Raw genomic sequence first — 20,887 nt, 5'->3', positions numbered from 1 at the left:
TGTGAATGGAGAGATAAGGCTGATTGAAATATGCTCAGCTTTGGAAAGCTGGCAGGGAATTTCATGCGGTGGAATTACATTCAAGAAGCGTGACGTGACGTGCATAAAAGAGCACGAGTGCCATCAGTTGGTTTTGCATTTCCCGAGGTCGAACGCTTGCAAAGCACACTGGCGCCACGCTGAGGCGCCACGCTGCAATTGCAGCTCTCCGTGAGCGATGAAAGCGTGTCAAAACGTGACATCATTTTATGGACTTCTATTAGCGTTTTATCTGAGGTCATTTGAGCAGCGTCAACGATTGCTGAGCTTGCATGGTTACACTGCACACACTGGCTCGCCTTTAATAGCAAGAGGAACCCAATTTAGTGGCTTAAATGAATATCTTACTGCAAGGAAGGACTGTGAGGTTCGTCCCAAACAATGGAGTAGTTGCCAGTCATTCACAGGGCACAGAGGGACAAATGAGCTTCATTCAGGAAGGGAATGTGGAGGCAAGCCAGAGTACCTGAAAAAAAAAATAATTTCATAAATAACGCTATTATGTATTCTCAGAGCGCATACAAGACAATGACGCTTTTGTGACGCTTGAAACCACTTGGCGCAGTTTCGAAAATTGGATCATTTATTCAAGTTACAGTGACCTCTCCTGGTGAAAAGAAAAAACAACGTCGAAGTCAATTTACAACATCGGAACGTCATGTCCTCGCGTGACCCAGCCTCTGCATTTGTGTCCACTGTCGTGTACATTTTGTCTCAGAATTACGTAATATTTTTTTTTACATAATAAAGTAATGGTACATAGGTAATCAATTGCTTTAAAATTGTGTTAATACAGTCACAAACATACAATCCCAGGTACTAATTTATGTCCTTTTCATTTTTTTCTTTCTATTTTTAGCTAAAGGTACGAAATAATGAAGTATTGAATTACTTTGAATAGCTAATAAACTATTTTTTTCATTGAACTAATCAATTACCTTCACTAGTTTAGTGCTTAGTCCCAGGATGTTTTTACTGTTCCACAAAAATATACATTAAATATTCTCTTTGTTACTTTGTGAGTGGGTTATAAATCAAAAACAACGTTTTTTTGCACACATTTCCAGGTCATATTGACCCTCAAACATTATTGCTGTTTTTGAGAAATTAGCTTCACTGGTTAAAAAAATAATTAAAAAAAAAAAAAAAAAAAAAAAATATATATATATATATATATATATATATATATATATATATATATATATATATATATATATATATATATATATATATATATATATATATATATATATATATATAAAATTTTGGATGACAAAGTGACCCAGGGACATTATTGCTGATTTTTTTTTGTAAACACACATAACAGGAAGGCAAAGGGTGTTAATAAAACTACCAGTATCTATGGTGTATCCCGTTTGTATTCGTTGATGGTGCCGATTTTCCCGTTTGAGGTATTCAAAGAAACTGTGGGACTATGGCGTCAACACGCACCCGGTGGACAAAAAAAAAGGTGTTGTGATGAAAATCTCACTTTTTCTTCCATAAATATTTCCTAATACTGATTCTCGCCGACATCCTCTTTTCCTTCGGCCGGGGGGATGTGAGGCTGATGCTTGGCAGCATCTGCGCCGGGCTCCTGTGGGTTGCGGCCTGACAGCTTGTCTCCACCAAGGCTCGGTAATGAGAGAGGCTGTGTTCATTCTGTCTACATGTGTCAGACGCTCTTGTTTTTGGGAGCTGGCGAATGCTGCGGTTTCCCTTTCGCAGCGATGTCCACGCGCCTATTTGTGGAGTTAAAAGTTATGTCGAGCTGCTTTTTCCAGGGCTCTATTGTGTATAAATAAGTTATATTCCACGTTTCATGGCGTTAATGTTGTACTGTTGACTCAGTGGCTGTTCCGGGCAAAAAAAAATTATAGATCACTTGTCAGCGCTTACAAAAGAAGTCACTGCAGTAGTCACTACCAAATAATTTGCTTCAGCCTCCCATCCTGCTTCGAAATCCCAGCAGTGAGCCGACCCACGCAGAGCAAATGTTCCATCCGCCCAGTATTTTGCATGACGCAATCCAAAAAAAAAAGTGTAGATTTCTCAATGTTACCAGTTTGGTCATCAAAAATAAGAAGCTGCTTTACAGCACGCAAGAACAATAATTCTTGCAAAATATCTAAAGTACGTTTATGAATAATTACTAGTGCATATGAGAACCGTACAAGAAAAAAAATGTACTATATAAAGGCCGGTGCTAAAGTGTGTGTGACTAAATAGATAATAGATATCAAGCGTAACCGGGATTATAGTTCAGATCCTCCCGCTATCATTCATATTTTATAAGGTCGGCGCTGATTTTTGATTGTAATTAGCCGGGCGGAAGAAGCGCGGACAAAGGAAGACTGTGCAAAAATGCAGCTTTGTCTTAGTCATGCATGTTTTTTTTTTCTCCTCATTAAAGAATAAAAAACTAACTTAGCCCATCCGTTGGTGAACGGTAGCATGCGTTAACTGCTGCACGATTGTTATTTAAAAATAAAGCATTCATCTGAATATTATTATAGCTATTTGTTAAAACTAGTAATCGGAGTATGAAATTATTAGATACTAATAGTATAAAGTGACAGCGGCGCATATTGCGCTGCAGCACTCCCACGCTCAGTCTTAGCGTGGGCTACGGAGCAATCTAACATCCCTTAAACACAATCTTGGTTGAATGAAGGCAGTTTTTCTTCAACCTAAAGCATTGCTTTTCTACATCCGGCACTATATAAGGACGTTAGGCAAAATCCGGACTAGCGCGGCCGCCTTGAGAGGTTGAAGCCTCACCAAAAGCGCTCTATGTGTCGAAAAACAACGTCTTTTTACGTGTCCAGACATTTAAACCCATGTAACATATTTTTAAAGTGCTTAATTAAAGTTCTATGATCCAGAACAGGACACTTTATGTTGATTATTTTTTGTGGACCAATACAAATGAATTTTAAAAGGTGCTTCAGTTTAATAAATCAGGCACTGGTGGCATGTTTGAAGTCCTTTTTTTTTTAAACCCCAAAATGCTTTGAACTGGTTAAGGGGTACTTGGCTGAAAACATATTTCACAAGGTTGAGGGCCACTGTCCGAATTACCGAGGTAAGAAAAGCCCTCACAAAACGACCCCACTTGAAAAGGAATTAGTGTCTTCTAGTCCGCTTAATTAAACGCAAATGCGCTCTATCAACAAACATTAAGCGACTAAACTGCACTTGAAACGGATGCAAATCAGGAGAATTGTGGGAAAATGTTAATAATTAGCAGAGATGGGCCTCCCCCTGATGTGGGTGATGCCTCGCAGCTTTCGCAGCAAGTCTGCCTTCATAATGATTTATGTGGTTTGGTAATGTTTACGAGCGTGTATACTACACGTCTCTTTTAAACATGGTGTTTCAACTTTATTTTTTTCTGGTCTTATTTAAAAATTAAGGCTTATTCTGTTGTGCATATGTAATATAAGGCAATCATACATTAATGTGGGGTTCTAAGTCATGATGGCCCTCCGAAGGAAACCTTAACAGCAATGTGGGGGGGGGGGATTTTTTTTAATTGCCTTTGATTATCTAAACGCGCATAAAAAGGAAGCAAGATCCTTTCCAAGACCCACGCTTGACATTTCTTCGTCAAAAGTGCTATTTTCTTGCAAATTACGGCCAAAATATTGATATTACTACTATCTAAACTTTCAGTCTAACGTTATTGAAAAATAAATAGAAAATAAAGAATAAAACGAGGGTATGCTGTTATATTACCCTTCCAGCTGTAACTGCTGGTGCGTTCACGTTACCTCGGTATTTCGCCAATCAAGAGCTGTCTGACCAAAACAAACAATTCATTCACAAGATTGTAAAGAAAAACACACGACACTTGTTTTTAAATGTAGGCTATCGTCAATTTCGGATATGTATAAAGAGGCAAAGAAAACGTGATTTTAGTTTTGTGACATTTCTTTGGTCAAATTACTTGACCCAGCTAGCGTTAATATTTCAATGTTGTTTTTTCTGATTTGTAAAATTATTCCGAGACGTATTAAGGATTGTGTATACTGACGCATGTCAACACATCGACACGTGGAAAAAAACACACGCCTGAAGTATGAAAAAAACGTTTACTTAGCGTCAAAGACCAGAGAGTGTTAACATGAGCTCATTTAAATACGAAATCAGAGCGCTTAGGAGGACACATTTAGCCACGTAACGGTGCTCGTAAACGCCGACACAAAGATGACTTCACCGATTTACGTAACCACACACTCGGCCTTTAGCTCGCAAGGCTTGCAAATTAAAATAGTTGCTTTCCTTTTCAAAATTTTAAACTTTTTGGGGGCTTTGAGTGGAACAACACAAACTTTAAACGGACAATTTAATTTTATAAATAGCGTCAACACACCCGCAGGATTACTAAGAGGGTGCCGTGAGTATGACTAATTCAATGACACGCAGGAATTTTGTCGACGTTAAATGTTGCTAATAACTACAACGCAACATATGCTCAATATACTGTGCACAATTACGTTTACTGGTCACTTTTTAAACGCCGATTGATGCTTTCCAATTCGACTCATCCCTTGTCTGTGTTTTATTTGCTATTTATGATATGATTTTCAAAAATCCAACTCTAAAATGAGGCACAGGAACAATGTTCAAACCAATTATTTTACCATCAAAAATGATGATAAACTACAAATTATAAAGTCATAATCGGACTTTCCAAACGGAATAAATTATTACCATTTAGTCCAGTAGTTCCTCACCCCTTTACACCAAATACACCCAAAGATAATTGATGTTGAAAAAAAAATATCGAAAAAGCCTACAGTACTTTAATATACTTTAAAACAGTAACACTTGCAGGATAGCGAGAATAGGAGTTGTATACTTCTGCACTCACCAAATGGATTGCATTTTCATAAAGTTAAATATAACTGAACTGTACTCAGGCAGTGATTATTTAGCATATATCAGTAGATGGTTTCCACACACACACATATATATATATATATATATATATATATATATATATATATATATATATATATATATATATATATATATATATATATATACACAGACAAAATATGCCATCAGTATGACCTCTTGATATGCGAACGAGTCAAGTCATAGTCATCCAGTGTTAGCGTTTGGACAGCGAGTAAAAACGCACTCCCTGACTCCTCCCAATTTCTGCAGACATCATTAGCTCCTGAGAGGTGACGCCAAGCGCCCGATCCCAGTGTACACTGTCGGATCTGGTTCGAATGACAGAGAAGCCGTCAGTTCCTACAGCCGGCTCCTGTAAGTACACTGACCCTATTTGGTAGTGTTATGAACTGAAAGCATATTGTCAAGAAGTGAAATAATTGATGTTGTTTTGCTGTATGTTTGTGATCCAGCATTGATACACCAGCCTAACATATCACAACAGTGAATTGAACCTATAATCTCCGTGTACTTTCAATATAAGGTAAGGCAAAGCAACTTTATTTCACTTCACATTCACACTCACTTACATTTTTTTACATGAAATGTAAACGTCATAAATGTTTTATTAGAAGTTATATATATATATATATATATATATATATATATATATATATATATATATATATATATATATATATATATATATATATATATATATATATATATATATATGGTGATACCAAATAGAATGCAGCGTTTACTGCTGCACGATTTTCTTAGGGATTTCAAAAATAAAGCTGTCATGTTAATATTATTATAGCTATTTGTTAATACTAGTAATTGGAATATCTAATTATTAGATACTAATAGTATAAAGTGACAGCACTATATATATATATATATATATATATATATATATATATATATATATATATATATATATATATATATATATATATTAGTATATATATATATATATATACTAATATATTATATATATATATATATATATATAATGTATAAATAAATAAAACTTGGAAGAAACAGAAAAAACAAGCATTTTATTCAATATTAAATTCCGTGACAAAATGATCCAGACGCGCAGAAATAAGAATTGAAAAGAGTTTCGTCACTGTTTATAGGAAATGATTCAAGTCAGTCATGTCATCATTCCGAAGCTTCAAACACGTATTGGTAAATACACGACATGTCCCAATCATTTCTTGTCAGCGTTTCCAAAAATGCAAACAAGCAGAAAATTTCTCCCTGCCAACCGTCATTTTTGCCTGCAAAGTAGTGTTCAATCACGGCGCGTATGCTGAATTCATCTTTATACAAACTGTTGATTCATCCTTCCGACGAATTTCTAGTTGAAAATTTTGAAAGAGTCTTTCGAATTTTCTTTTAAATTTTGTTAATCTAAAAAAAAAATTCCTATGCAAACTTTTCATTCAAAAGTGGTCGGCAATATAAATTTAAGGCGTTGACCGGTCCGCGGTAATAAAAAGGTTGGCGACTACTGGTTTAGAGGGTTGGTCTTTGCTTTAATGACCTACTACCACAGAGGTGTCAAACTCATTTTTGTCGCGGGCCGTTTTTTAGCGAGAACTTCCTTCATTGGGCCAATATGTTGAGGAAAATTGTCTCATAGTATTATTACTGTACAAAACAAATTGATGGCTTAGTTGTTTTAAAATCAGAAGTAAAGCAGCCTAGTTTGTTCATTTATTGTTTACATTAGTGTAACAGAACATATATTTTTCATTATACACGACAAGCTAAAATTTTGGAACAGAGATTAGCAAGGGTCATGGAAACTTACATGATTTGCTTTCGCGGGCCACATAAAATGACGTGGCGGGCCAGATTTGGCCCCCGGGCCTTGAGTTTGACACCTGTGTACTACCAGTAGGAACGTTCTGCCTTAAAAAAATCAAATATGTTGACTCATGGACACAGCGCTTTCTACATGAGCGCGTTGATCGACGTACGTCTGTGGCGCACGCAACTTTCTTGATTATATTTACCACAGGGGCATAATGACGGGTGTGGATCACATGAAGACCAAGGAGTTCTGGAGGGCCGTATGTGCGGAATTCATGGCCACGCTCCTGTTCTTGTTTATCGGCGTGGGCTCCACCATCGATTGGAAGAAAGCTCCCAAAGCCGAAGTCAAAACAGCGCAACTATCGATAGAAACGACAGCAGCAGCGGCAGCAACGATGGGTGAAACAACAACAACGGGAGTTCCGACAACAACAGCGGGAGTTCCGACGACGGCAACGGGAGTTCCGACAACAACGACAGGAGTTCCGACAACGACGACGACACAAGGAACAACAACAACCACACCACTACCAGTCAACGCACAACCACTAGCAGAAGCAGCAGAAGCAGACGCAGGGGCAGGGGCAGACGCAGGGGCAGGGGCAGGGGCAGGGGCAGGGGCAGGGGCAGGGGCAGGGGCAGGGGCAGGGGCAGGAGCAGGAGCAGCAGCAGCAGCAGCAGCAGCAGCAGCAGCAGCAGCGCAAACGATCGCCGTCGCAGACAACGCGCTCCGAATCGCGCTGTGCTTCGGATTAACCATCGGCACCATGGTGCAATGCTTCGGCCACATCAGCGGCGGGCACATCAACCCGGCTGTCACGGCGGCGATGCTCGTGACTAAGAAAGTGCCCCCGGTAAAGGGGCTGTTCTACGTCTTGGCCCAAATGGTGGGCGGGATCGCAGGTTCCGGGCTGGTGTACCTCGTCACGCCCGAAACCTTCCGCGGGTCGTTGGGCGTCAGCTCGGTGAGCGCTCTGGGAATAGTTTCTTTGCCTTGTGCTCGACGTGAAATGGAAAATATATTTGTGGGCCCAGGTGCATAAGGACGTCGGGGTGGGACTCGGCCTGCTGGTGGAGCTGCTCCTGACGTTTCAGCTGGTCTTCACTATTTTCGCCACTTGCGACTCCAAACGCACCGATCTCGGGGGCTCCGCCGCCTTGGCCATCGGCCTGTCCGTAACTATCGGCCATTTCATCGGGGTGAGTGTTTCCCGGATGGATGGATGCATGGATGGATGGAACAAGACTAGATGGAAGAATGGATGGAGAGATGGATGCTTCAAAGATTTGAAGGATGGACGTATGGATGCTTATAAGACTTGAAGGCTGGATGGATAGATGCTTAGAAGACGAAGGATGGATGCTTATCAGACTTGAAGGATGGATGGATGGATGCATGGACATACAGATGCTTAGAAGATGAAGGATAGATGGATCTTATCAGGCTTGAAGGATGGATAGATGGATGGATGCTTATCAGACTTGAAGGATGGATGGGTGGATACATAAGACTTGAAGGACTGATGGATAGATGCTTAGAAGATGGATGGATGCTTATCAGACTTGAAGGATGGATGGATGGATGCATGGACATACAGATGCTTAGAAGATGAAGGATAGATGGATCTTATCAGGCTTGAAGGATGGATAGATGGATGGATGCTTATCAGACTTGAAGGATGGATGGGTGGATACATAAGACTTGAAGGACTGATGGATAGATGCTTAGAAGATGGATGGATGCTTATCAGACTTGAAGGACGGATGGAAGACTTGATGGATAAATGCTTAGATGGATGGATGGATGGATGCTTATCAGACTTGAAGGACGGATGGATGCTTAGAAGACGAAGAATGGATAGATGGACGCAGCCCAAGTACTCTTTCAGATTTCACTTTTGAATGACTTTTCACCAGCCATATTTGGAACCTCCTTTCTTTCAAAAAATCTAAAAAAGATGTCTTTGGGTGTGAACTACTGACTTGTATGTCTTGCAGATTCCTTACACAGGAGCCAGCATGAACCCTGCTCGTTCATTCGGTCCAGCAGTTGTCATGTCTAACTTTTCGCAGCACTGGGTAAGAGATCTTGATGATCTGCTAGTTTGCATTACTATTCCCTTTTATGCAGACGGGATTTTAATTAGCTTGGTTGTTTTTGCTTCAAATGGTGTGCGCTTTTCTCCAGGTTTTCCCTTTTCTTCACCGTCATAGACAAAATGAATGTATTGGCAGCACCAGCTCATGAATGAGATCGCAATTAGGTTTGCTAAATCAGCAGTTTTCAAATGGGTTTACGTAAAGGGTGTATGTGAGCTTTTAAGTTAATCCCAGTATCGTGTTTTCAGATTAAGAGCAAATGGATTGGAAGATGGTTCGACGATTCCGTTTCAAAACAATGAATGCCTTTATTTTGTTGTTTTATTTAGGTGCGCACTGTCATTAGTGACACGATTTCCAGCAGACGCGTTAGAAAGAAAACATGACGTTACCTCATCAAAAAAGCTTTGCATTGTTTACTTGGCTGAAAAAAAAAAAGCGCAAATAGTTGCCGTGCTACGTTCGCTTTGTCAGTTGTAGCTACACAGTGGCAAAAAAAGTATTTGAACCCCTTTTTCCATGTTGTGACCTTAAATATCAACATACTGTGATTTAGTCCTTTATGTGTGGATACACAAATTTAACCCTTGTTGAGGTGAAACACAAGTCAACAAAGAATTTTCTGTTTGCCGACATAGTTTGACCGCTGTTCAGCGGAATGTTGCAAAAATTGCAGGAAAATCAATGTAACAAATCCTATTAAAATGCATCTCAATAATTATAATGGTTTTCTATGGTCCCAAATTTGGACAAAAATTATTTGTATGCACAAAATCTTGCACGTCCAGCTGCAATCACATAAAAATGTCAGAATCATTGCCTTTTCATTTTCATTAATCATCTACTGGAAATTTCAGCTCCCCAGTGTTTTTTTCCCCCTTGATTCTTTCATGATATCATCAAAATAAATCAATGTAATTTTCCTAATTTGTTCCATAATTCCACAAGGGTTAAATCAATGGTATTTGTGTGTACCCCACTCAAGGTTTACTGGATTGGGCCCATCCTGGGCGCTGTCCTTGCCGCTCTCCTGTACGATTACCTGTTCTGCCCGGATGGCGGCAAACCGGCGCAGGTGATTCCCAAACACATGGACCGGGACGGCTCCATGCAGGCGGCCAGGAGGAAGAAGAGGACCGAGCGAAAAGACCCGCCGCCAACTAGGGAAGTACTGTCCACCGTATGATGAGGAAACTCGCCGGAAATGGAGAGCATCCTAAAAAAAAAACGGAACGACAACAATTTTTGGCTTTCGTCTCGATTCCCCCGCCCCGTACCTCTCATGCGTTCAGATAATCCATCCTTAAAATGCGTTTTCAGTCCAAAAGGCTTTGTGCACTGAACAATTTAGATGACCGTATTTTTCGTACCATTAGGCGCAAAAAGTCTTCTCAAATCCACAGTGTCCTACGATCCGGTGTTTCAAAATCTTGGTAAACCCTTTGACCATTTCCTGCTTGACACCAGGAAGGAATACGTGCAGTGTGATAAATCAGAAAAATATGTACAGAATGTACCCTGACAAGAATTTTACGTTATGTGTGCCGATTTACTGTACTTTACGTACGTTCCCTTCAATTTTATTATGTGACCTATCTATGGGTTATGCACGGAAATCGACCCCATAATCAGAACGGCGCTTAATACAGTGCGCCATATGGTGCGAAAAATACGACACATGTTGCCGTATAGCTACGCTAGCTAGATTACGCGGACATTCTCCAGTCCAAGCCAGTGAGGTCTACCAGTTACGTTGGATCATCATGTGTAGGAACAAAATGTGGATTAGTGTCAGTTTTACAGGATACGATGAATGTACGGTGACAACTCTGTTGAGTGCATGGGTGTACGCTCTCACGGAAACGCACTATTTGTAAAAATGTTTATTAGTTGAATATACACTGAAATTATTGTACTCATACTCAGACAATTTATGGTTGTAATACATTACTAGTTTTAGTACATTATCAAATAAAGATTGTACAGTATAATTGGCCTCATTTGTGTGTGTGGACCAAGGAGGGTGGCAGGAACCCTACCACAAACTACAAACATGGTGACTGCTATTCGGCATAAGTCACGTAACGTCACTTTCATGAGAGATATTTGGTAAAGGGTCCGCATTGGCCTGCCTTTCCCTCATCATTCACTATCGTTTAGCTTGACTGTAAAAAAATGAGTGCTAGCAATAGCCATGCTAGCTAGCCATGCTTGAAAATGCTTGTTAGCTCTCGAAAATGGATTCGATACCTCTTCACAGCTACCGGAAACAAATGGAATTCAGTCCAAATATTAATCCATGCATGAGCCCAGTCTTGCATGAACAAGGCGGCCATCTTGCTTTTAACCCAAGTTCACACCTCTAAATGCAGTATCATTATCTGGTGTAACGATCCAAAGGAAATACTAATTCAAGGTAAATATAATAGCAACTCAGAACTACTCATCCTGTCCCTCCGCATGGTCTAAATGAGACAACAGCATCACTCTGAAAGGCTCGCCTCGAGTTTCTCCAGGGGAGGGCAGCCACGAGCCTTGAATGCGCACCTTCCGCGGCTCACTTGTTTAAACTGCAGAAGTGAGCGAGACTTCACAATGAGCCATATATAACTATGCAATTGTTTTCTTTAATTTGCACCTTTGTTATACTGCCGGCATTCATCCCCTGAGGCAAACGCTCGCTAATTTCCTCGCGATACTGTCTTGCCATTGTAGGATATATGTGGTGCGTCATGCACCATTTGGGGACAAATTCGAAGAGAAATACGCCTCGCTTTTGCGCAGGTGCAAAATAATGCAGTTTATGGTTAGGATTGATGACATTTTGACTGAAACCAAGCAAAACTTGGAAATATGTATATACACACACACACACACAAACGCAGATTTTCTATAGTTTCTTGCTGGTGCCTATCCCAGCCATGTTCAGGCAGTAGGAAAGATTGCTAGCCAATCACGAGGCACAGAAAGAAAACCAACCAGTCGCGCTCACAATCACAGTTGTCCAACACACCTATCATCTAAGAGTACCCAGGAAAACCCACGCGGGCATGGGAAGAAAATGCAAACTCCACATAAAGTGTTTGAAAAGCCAGAAACAAAGTGGGACATCTGAACTGTGAGGCGGATATGCTATCACTATATATATACATATATATATATATATATATATATATATATATATGCCATTATTTGGTCTCTACTGCCACCTACTGTCTTGAGGTGAAACAAGAATTTTTTGACATAGTTGAACCGCCGTTCAACGGAATGTTGCAAAAATCGCAGGAAAATCAATGTAATGAATCCTTATGAAATGCTTCCCAAAAATTGTGATTGGAATAGTTTTATGTGGTCCAAAATCTGGACAATTATTATATGTGCTCATCAAATTTCAAATGTTCAGCTGCTGTCACACAGAAATGTCATAATCATTGCAATTTGGAATTTTACATACGTTAGAAATTTCAGGTTCCGAGTGTTTTTTCTCCTTTTGATTCTTTTATGATATCATAATAAAAAAAAAAAAATCAAAGGCTTTTCCATAATTTGTAACCTAATGAATTAAAGGATAAAGGATTCAAGTCCACATGAAAATTTTAAGTACTATAATGGATAGTTCGATTTTGTTGGCGTACCGAACGCACTTTTCTGCGCCTCCGAATTTTTTCTTCAAATTCAAATCATCGAAAACACGAAAATCAAACGCGTGAAAATCTTGACTCCGGACCTGACAATTTGCATTTCAATCCCCAGCGCGGTGCAGAAAGGGCAAAAGATAAAACACACACCTTAAAGATCATTAGCAATTAATATTTGGGGATTTGGCGGAGGAAAAACCGCGTTAAACACTCGTTCAATAATTCATACTATAAACAAGAAAGTCTCCCACTTCCTTAATAATTTAGACGTAAGCTAATGTTGATTTATTCAGGAAGGTCTGCGCCACGAGCGCCGCCTGGAGTGCCCGCATTTGAATTAAAGTAGGACAGTAGCAGGCGAGTCTGTAATAACATTTGTATAATTTTATTATTGCTGGCGGCCCAGTTCATTTCCTCCTCCAGTAGCTGCGTGAAATTGTTTGATTCTGCAAAGCGCCTTGAGTGTGACGCTCTGGGCTCGCGGGGAGGTACAGGAACAGGAAGGCGGGTGACACTCCCTTCTGATGCCGTCACCAACGCAGATAAATAACTTTGCCGTCGCCGGGGTTTCGTATCGCCGGCGCACTTAATAATTCATCTTGAGAAAATGATTGATTTTCTCACTCGGGCTGTCACTCCAGATGAATATTTGAGGGAACGCCTTCGAGAAGGCGTGGAGGTGTAATGAGTCATTGATTACGCCATCGCGCGGTATACGTCGGAGAGTTCGTCAATATGGTTCCGTTTCGTGAGAAATGTGAACGCGCAGCTCGTAGTATCGTGACGACAACCATCACGCCGAAGGGAGCATTGGGGAACGAGTAAAAAAAGAGTCGCTTATTTGAGGAGTAAAAATTGTAATCCTTTCAGAAGGAAGTCGTATATATTTTAAAAAGTTAGATTTTTTTCCCATTAAAGGTAAATTTTGAGAAAATAAGTATTCGTACAAGAGATTAAAGATAAAAGTTGTATTTTTGTTTTAATTTGACCATTTTTTTCATCATAATTTTTCAGTGAAAAAATTTGAATGCACTTGCAAATACATTCAAGCGTACTTTTAGACTACATGCTAAAAACAAACATTTCTTTCCAATAATGCGGCAGGGACTTGCACATGTACAGGTTAAAAATCGGACGTTTTTAGTCAGTTCAACCTTAGCAATACTTTGTTTTACTTGTAGTGTATTCGACAGATTAAATTTAGGCAAATGTTAGTGAAACCGTCTTCTATAGTTGTAGGGCTGGCTGTTATACACGAGAACCAACATCACCATTTGAGTGTCATGCAAAGCATGATAATGCCATCTAGTGGACATGATTGCTAACTGCGCCCTCGCCGCCTGCATCCCTTTAGATGCAAGATGCTATACAAATAAAATTTGATTGATTGATTGATTGATTGATTGAATAGTTGGTAAAAGTTGATTTTTTTTCCTTTTTTTTCTCTTGTTGAGATTAAATAGGACAAAGTTTTATAGGTATACTTTGACAACTTTCAACGTTAATAAGTGTGGTAAGAATTCTTCAAGCGCTCCAGTTTGTATTATTTACTTACCTGTGTTATCGTGTTTCGAAATATCTACTTTTAACCTGGAAGGCCACTCTGCATTTCCTGTTTACGTTCTCCATTCGTCATATAGCTTTTAGCGGTGTTCGTGAATGACCAAGATTGTTATCTTTTTGGTTTCAAGAAAAGAACTAGCAGACGGGCCATTAAGATATTTATTTTGCATTAACAATTCTCCGAGCGCTTTAGTTTTTAATGATCGGTTATATATTACTTTGAATAAGTGTACTTTGAATGTGGAAGGCCCCGTTTTATTTTCCTTTCCTGTTTTTACCTTCCCCAAAACTGATTGGCCGTCTCCCCTCACGTTTCGTGTCCCGCGGTACCAAACATGTCCTATAGATGTCGCCCTCTTGCACAAACGTCATTGACTGCAATTCAAATGCGTCGCTTGTTACCCCTTATTTGATCTGACCCTTGCATGATCTATTTCCCCAAACTGACCTGCGGTTCGGGAGCCACAGGTTTCAGATCTCTGTATTATGGGAAAAATGCGAAATATTAGTAGCATTTATCCAACAAGTTTGTATTTAGAAATATAGTTGAATTTATTCACATGAAAATAGTAAATGGGATCAGGTATCGCGGTAATCTAAATGCACACTTGTGTGTACGTGCAAAAGAGTGATTGCTCCACAAACAATCACATCTGGTAGCATCCCACCTGAGACCGTGTTGTTTTTGACACAGGAAGGGGGGTTCGCAAGTGCTGATTGGTTTCCTCGGGGCTACCGAGTTCCCACCCGTTTATTCCTCCTGCGATTCCTTTATGCAGAGCGGCGCAAAGTGCGCTTTGATGAAACACATTTGTTTGACTTAACTCTTGCCCGGCCATGGCGCCCTCATCTCGGAGGCCTCTCGCCGGCCCGACAGCAACGGGGCTAATGAGAGGATGTATGTACAAGCGCGCCGCTTGACCGCGGGAGTCGCGTTCCGTTCGGCTTTTCGCTCTGCGTTATTAGGGAAATCTTTATTATTGTTGCCCTCCAGTGGGGACCGTGTAACAGGATTACATTTTATTGGAGCCTCCCAGCGAGCGGCCCACTTCTACCGTCTTACTCTTCCCCTCACTGTCACCGAGTCCTCCGTCCGACGGCGGAACACAAATCGTGGGAAACTCGTTCCGGGACGCTTGTCCAACTGCATCCGTTCACTTTTTGAATAAAGTTAACCGCTGTACGGCACACCTTGAAGGAACCGTCGTGCGGACCTGTTGTATTAGCTTTATGAACACACGGGCCTAATCGCAATGGTGCATTTGCATGAGCAAAGACACAACAAGAAGTGTCCGCAGGTTGTTTACATGGCAAAACAAACGAGTGTTTAAAAAAAAAACAAAAAAACTTGCAACACCTGCTGTGTACCTGTGACACTTACATTGTTTACTTTAGGCCTGGCTTAAAGCAGTGGTTCTCAAAGTGGCCTGACTGCGGGGGTTCCGTGAAATAATTTGGATTATTGATATAAAAAAAAAACAATATAAATATATTTTTTTAATCAATATCCCCCTCATATATATATATATATATATATATATATATATATATATATATATATATATATATATATATATATATATTTTTTTTTTTAATATATGTATATTTAAAAAAAAATATATATATATATATATATATATATATATATATATATATATATATATATATATATATTTAGTTTTTATATCAATAATCCAAATTATTTCATGGACCCCCAGCAGTCAGGCCAGTTTTAAAAATAAAACAGTTCATATAATCTAGGAAAATGGCTATGAATAAGATTTGAAAACGAAATATTATAGAGCTGTATTTTCAATACCGTGATACAGCTACCATTTTATTTTTGCTCAGTTTATCACACCATCAAATTCTGATATCCTCAGGAATGTATTTGCACATCCGGGCATTCAATACCAGATATGTAAGTATTTGGGATCATCTGTTAACAAAAATAAATGAATAACTTGACAGGTAACGAGAGGTGGCACGTGACAAATCGGGTCGAACCATCCTACTACGGGGGAGAATCTGGAATTGTAAAAGAATAAAATTGAATAACCGTAATTGAATAAGATTCTAATTGTTTTATGAACGTATTAATGAATTAATTATTTTTACGGGATTTTTGCATGTTTTGTTTTACTCATAATCTTAACTCCCCCGGAGTTCCTTCAAGTACCCTCCGGGGTACCCGTTACCCCCATATGAGAAGCACTGACAAGGGCAAACGTGAGCCCCGAAGCCCGAGCGATGACGCCGTTTACAATAACGGCGTTTGAACAGGAACAGATGGAAGAAAAAAAGAGCGGCCTGATGCATGATGGGAAAAATCCTGCATTCTGGGCCGCGAGCAGAAAACTGGGCAAACTCGGGCGTTAGGCTCAATGAAAACACGTTTGAATAAACAAAGCATACCGTCAATGTTTTTGACATCAGATTTTCCAGGGTTGTCCCTTTTCTCACGTATCCATAACCAGATGATAGCCCTCGGTCTTCTGGAAGGGAGCACGCATCTGCAACCAATCCGGAAAACGTGTTTTCCAAATGACCACAATGTTCTTTCTTACGCGGCGACATTACAGAGCAGCGCTAGCTTTGGGTGACTTTGGGCGTGAAGCTTCCAAGAAATCCAAATTCACATCCGATGCATATTTTCAACACTGGAGTGCCAGCCAGGACCCCAGTTATGAACGAGCTCCATTTGTTTGGAAAATGGCTAACGTATGGGACGGCGGCAGCGGCGGCGGCGGCCTGCAGGCGCGCTCTGCTCGCGAGGGTTTGTCAGACTAATGGCATAAAAATGCGCGTATACATGTGCGTGCAGCCTCCACGGTTGAGAGTCTGCTGAATCATGTGCCAGCCGCTCGGCTCGGGGGCAAATAACTTTCGAACAGCACTTGAAGCCTCCGTTAGGTTCCTTGTGTGGGACATGGCGTTATTTACTGGGTGGGACAGGTAAGGCCGAATACGATTGGCCTTTGCTTAACCCTTGCAGACTTTGCACATTTTTCTTAATTTTGTAAATGATTTTAAAGACGTGATTATTAAAGTTATTCAGGATTTTTTTGCCTTCGTCCACTCAAATTGTTCAGTGGCATCATTTATATCCATACACATGTAGGTGAAATTTATTAACGCCCACAAAAAAAATGGAAAAATGGTATGGTCTGTTTTGTAGTCTGTGACGTGATGATGACACTTTAACTGATCTCTACCGCCACCTACTGTCTTGAGGTGAAACACAAGTCAAAGGATTTTCTGTTTGCTGACATAGTTTGACTGCTGTTCAACAAAATGTTGCAAAAATTGCAGGAAAATCAATGTAACAAATCCTATTAAAATGCATCTCAAAATTTGTAGTATCATGGTTTTATACAGTCCAAAATTTGGACAATGATTATTTTTGTACACAAAATCTGGCACGTCTCGCTGCTATTACACAGAAATGTCAAAATTGTTGCATTTTGCGCTTAACGAAATGTTGCAAAAATCGCAGGAAAATCAATGTGATAAATCTGATTAAAATGCATCCCAAAAATTTGGAATTATAATTGTTTCGTATGGTCCAAAATTTGGACAATGATTGTTTTTTGGACACAAAATCTCGCACGTAAAAACTGCAATCACATAGAAATGTCAGAATCGTTGCGTTTCGATATTTTACATGTTTTAATCATCTGCTGGAAATTTCAGCTCCCAAGTGTTAATTGAACCCTGGCGTTCTGAGTTAAATGGAAAAGCCAACTTGGGTCTAATTCAACTTGGGTGCTTTTTGACAATAAAATGAGTTATTCTGACAACAATTATGAGTGCAAATTCCACAAAGCGCTGCCCAGATCCACCCCGAATCTCAGAATTGCGAGGCAGACCTGGAAACCACTTAGTCCACCGCGTCGCCCCATACGTAGCATGTACCGAAAACTCACATGGAGTTGTTGTTACTGAGGAACAAAAAGACTTATTAAAAAGTAATTCACTTTGCCTCCATCTTGCTGCTGAGAGCATGCATGGCTGAACATTTGAAATGAGCTCTCTTTCTCACACACAAACACACACACACACACACAAGCCTCGGGCACTGATTCAGACTTGATTGCAGGGGGGAAAGAGTTAGAAAAAAAACTTAATGGCGACCAAGTCATTCTCTTCAAAGCAAAAGCCATTCAACAAGTGAATGAGTAGAGCAGTTGTGTTTGATAGTGTTTTTTTTTTTTTAAGATGAAAATCAAAGCTGCAGCAATCTATATAATTATCATCAAGTGCTGTTTTTTTTTTTTTTTTCCCTGCCTGGCAAAAAGAAACACTCCATCCACGAGCTCCAGGCAACGTTACATCAAAACTAATCATAACGATTAACATCAGTTTTCTGCGAGACGCCAGGCTCTTTTAAATTCACGGAAAAGAAACAGATTTCCCCATTTGATTGTATAAAACGTGAAAAAAAGAAAGAAGCTATGGTTGAGAGGTTTTTTTTTTCTCCTTCACTGGGAGGCACAGAGACATGAGCTAATTGTATCCTGATCTTTGCCTTGAGGGCTTGGGGAGCCCCGGAGCAACCCTCTCCATTTTCTTCTGTCTACCTTAGCCAAGCTATTGCATTTCTCGCTGGCGGTGGCAAGAGAAGAGGAAGATCGCGGAAGAATTTTTGATTAAAGCAGGACCAAAGAAAAAACAAACTACTTTACTCCATCAGGTAAGCGCAGATTTCTCGTTTTGAATCGAGGTTCGGGCTCGGTGGCGTTTACGCATGTGCAGGCGCACGTTTAAATACTTCCTGACGTTTCGGGCGAGAATAACATCGAATCCGAGCGAACTCCACGAGCGAGTGTGTGTCAGTGTTGCAAAAAAAAAAAAAAAAATCCAATTCGGTTGCGCTTTAGAAAAAAAAAATGCACCGATTTTTCCTCGTCAACGCGTCCTTGATGTCGCCATCTAAACTTGCTCAGAACTGATCCGAAAGCTTAATCGAGACTTTCACTCCGTTTTTTTTTTTTGTTTTTTTTTTGAGGGAGGGGGGGCAAATGCTACTTCCTGGCTGGCCCACAGCCTCTATTTGAAAGACGCCATTGTGGAGTCATTACGCCCCGGGCATTTTTCCGCTCCTTCGTTCTCTTCGAAGAGAAAGAAAAAAAAACATGTTGTAACGTTTAAAAAAAAAAGTTGTAGAATCAAGCGAATGGTTCCAGGATAACGGGTACGCATGTTTGCATCTTCTCTTTTCCGACGTGCGTGTCGTGCGTAAAATCGGTCCTGTTATGATCCAATATAGTTGATCAAGTCTGGACTCATTCCTCTTCACGTACGAATAAACAAACAAAAAAGTAAACAAAACGCACACATCTCAAACACGTCACAACGAAGATGTTTACCTACGCAAAACGAAAATGGAAAAATATTCCAAACGCATCCGTGTACGCGCAAAACGCTTGGATTTGGAACTGCAGGCATTTTAATAGAGATGCTGTGTAACATCGGTAGTGGCCACTTGGTGGTGCTGTTAGAAAACCACAGCATTTTAGCAGACTGTGACGTCGCTATCAAATACTGTACAATGCATTAAAGGGCCAGCTTCTCAAATTGAACCGAACTGCACATAGCACAACAAATTCGTACAAAACAGAACACAGCAAGATAGCATACAGTAAATATCGAATGCAGTGCTCCTAAAATGGGGGTACTAGTACCCCTGGAGGTACTTGAAGGAACTTCAGGGGGTACTCGAGATTTTAAATAAAACAAACGTGCAAAAATCCTTTAAAAATAACTATTGAATTAATGAAGTTTCAAGAAAATATGAGTTCATGAAACAGATTTTATGTTCAGTAGGTTGCTCAATTTCATTACTGTGAAATACTAGAATAGTACCATACAACTTGTCATATGCCACCTCTCGTTACCTGTCAAGTTAATGATTTATTTTTGTGATCTCTACTATGATCCCAAAAGAAGACACTTTAAGTTTAAAGTTTTTCTGTGTTCAAATATTTATTCATACATATTTCTTTTTGAGAACATGTCTGACACTTTATAATGATAATTTTTGGGGGACAAATATTAATTAATAATTAAGTTCATGATATATTTTTTTACCAAGACTTCTGTACTGTAATCCCAAAACAGGACGATTTATGTTGACAAATGTTTATTTATAACGATTTAACTTTGAGAACATAATTGACACTTTATATTGATTATTTTTTCTGGAAAAATATTTATTAATAATTAAGCTATTTGTTTTTGATAACATATTTCTTCTATGATCCAAAAGAGGACACTATAGGTTGATTATTTTTTTGTGGACCAATCCAAATGAAGTTTGATAGGGTCTAATGTTTAATAAATCAGACACTGATGGCATGTTTTAAGTCTTATATCATATCAATATCATATCATAGCATACTTTTAAACGTGACCAAACCCGGAAAACAGGTGAACCGTGACAGCCGTTACTTTAGCCCTTAGGCACTGTGATGTCATTTTCAGTCCACAGCACATACCGGGCAAAATGACCACACCCACACCCCTGAGCTGAATAAAACCCGCTGATTTATTTTTCCCTTTGAATTCCTACTCCAGAAACACAATATAAATCAAAATATCGTGTTTAGACAAGTGGAGGCATGTAGAAAACATTACTGACAAAAAAATAGTTGATTTGACGTTGCCTTTGAGCAATTCATATTTGAACACAAATGGTGGAGCAAAACATGTAGAGATAATTGAGTTGATCACATAATGTGAAAATTTACACATTGAATTGGAAAATTCATCATGTTAAAATGCAAAACGTTTCACGCCAAAAGGTGAAATTT

General features: G+C 39.6%; 2 protein-coding genes and 1 long non-coding RNA gene across 10 annotated transcripts in view; 2 read left to right on the top strand and 1 right to left on the bottom strand.

The window, feature by feature from the left end:
* Positions 1–387: 387 nt before the first annotated feature.
* LOC148414394 (uncharacterized) overlaps positions 388–20,887 on the bottom strand; it is a 24,890-nt gene continuing 4,390 nt past the window's right edge. For 4 of the 6 annotated variants that reach the window (XR_015867407.1, XR_015867411.1, XR_015867410.1 and 1 more), the window contains 2 exons: positions 16,491–16,588; positions 9,158–10,090 (listed from right to left, as the gene is read on the bottom strand). This is a non-coding gene — a long non-coding RNA (uncharacterized LOC148414394). Of the gene's footprint in view, positions 506–9,157; positions 10,091–16,490; positions 16,589–20,887 lie in introns of those variants that run through there. The other 2 variants (XR_015867408.1, XR_015867409.1) reach the window with 2 other exon arrangements.
* Positions 4,348–10,837, top strand: LOC148414395 (uncharacterized). 3 transcript variants are annotated; one of them, XM_088428954.1, is made up of 7 exons: positions 4,348–4,438; positions 5,215–5,319; positions 5,418–5,488; positions 6,980–7,739; positions 7,810–7,974; positions 8,773–8,853; positions 9,860–10,835. In XM_088428954.1, the coding sequence occupies exons 4-7, from the start codon at positions 6,987–6,989 to the stop codon at positions 10,058–10,060; spliced, it is 1,200 nt and encodes a 399-aa protein (XP_088285080.1). In that variant the 5' UTR covers positions 4,348–4,438; positions 5,215–5,319; positions 5,418–5,488; positions 6,980–6,986; the 3' UTR covers positions 10,061–10,835. The 3 variants fall into 3 exon arrangements, with proteins under 3 accessions (XP_088285080.1, XP_088285081.1, XP_088285082.1); XM_088428955.1 differs by having other exon boundaries at positions 4,392–4,433; XM_088428956.1 differs by lacking the exons at positions 4,348–4,438; positions 5,215–5,319; positions 5,418–5,488 and having other exon boundaries at positions 6,987–7,739; positions 9,860–10,837.
* Positions 18,595–20,887, top strand: part of kctd1 (potassium channel tetramerization domain containing 1) — a 16,187-nt gene continuing 13,894 nt past the window's right edge. The window contains exon 1 of the mRNA XM_088428959.1: positions 18,595–18,768. The gene's annotated coding sequence lies outside the window, so the exon portion shown is untranslated. The remainder of the gene's footprint in view (positions 18,769–20,887) is intronic.

Source organism: Hippichthys cyanospilos, chromosome 12, assembly GCF_059441005.1.
Source record: "Hippichthys cyanospilos isolate Australia breed blue-spotted pipefish chromosome 12, RoL_Hcya_1.0, whole genome shotgun sequence".
NCBI lineage: Eukaryota > Metazoa > Chordata > Actinopteri > Syngnathiformes > Syngnathidae > Hippichthys > Hippichthys cyanospilos.
This window is presented reverse-complemented; position numbering and strand designations above follow the sequence as displayed.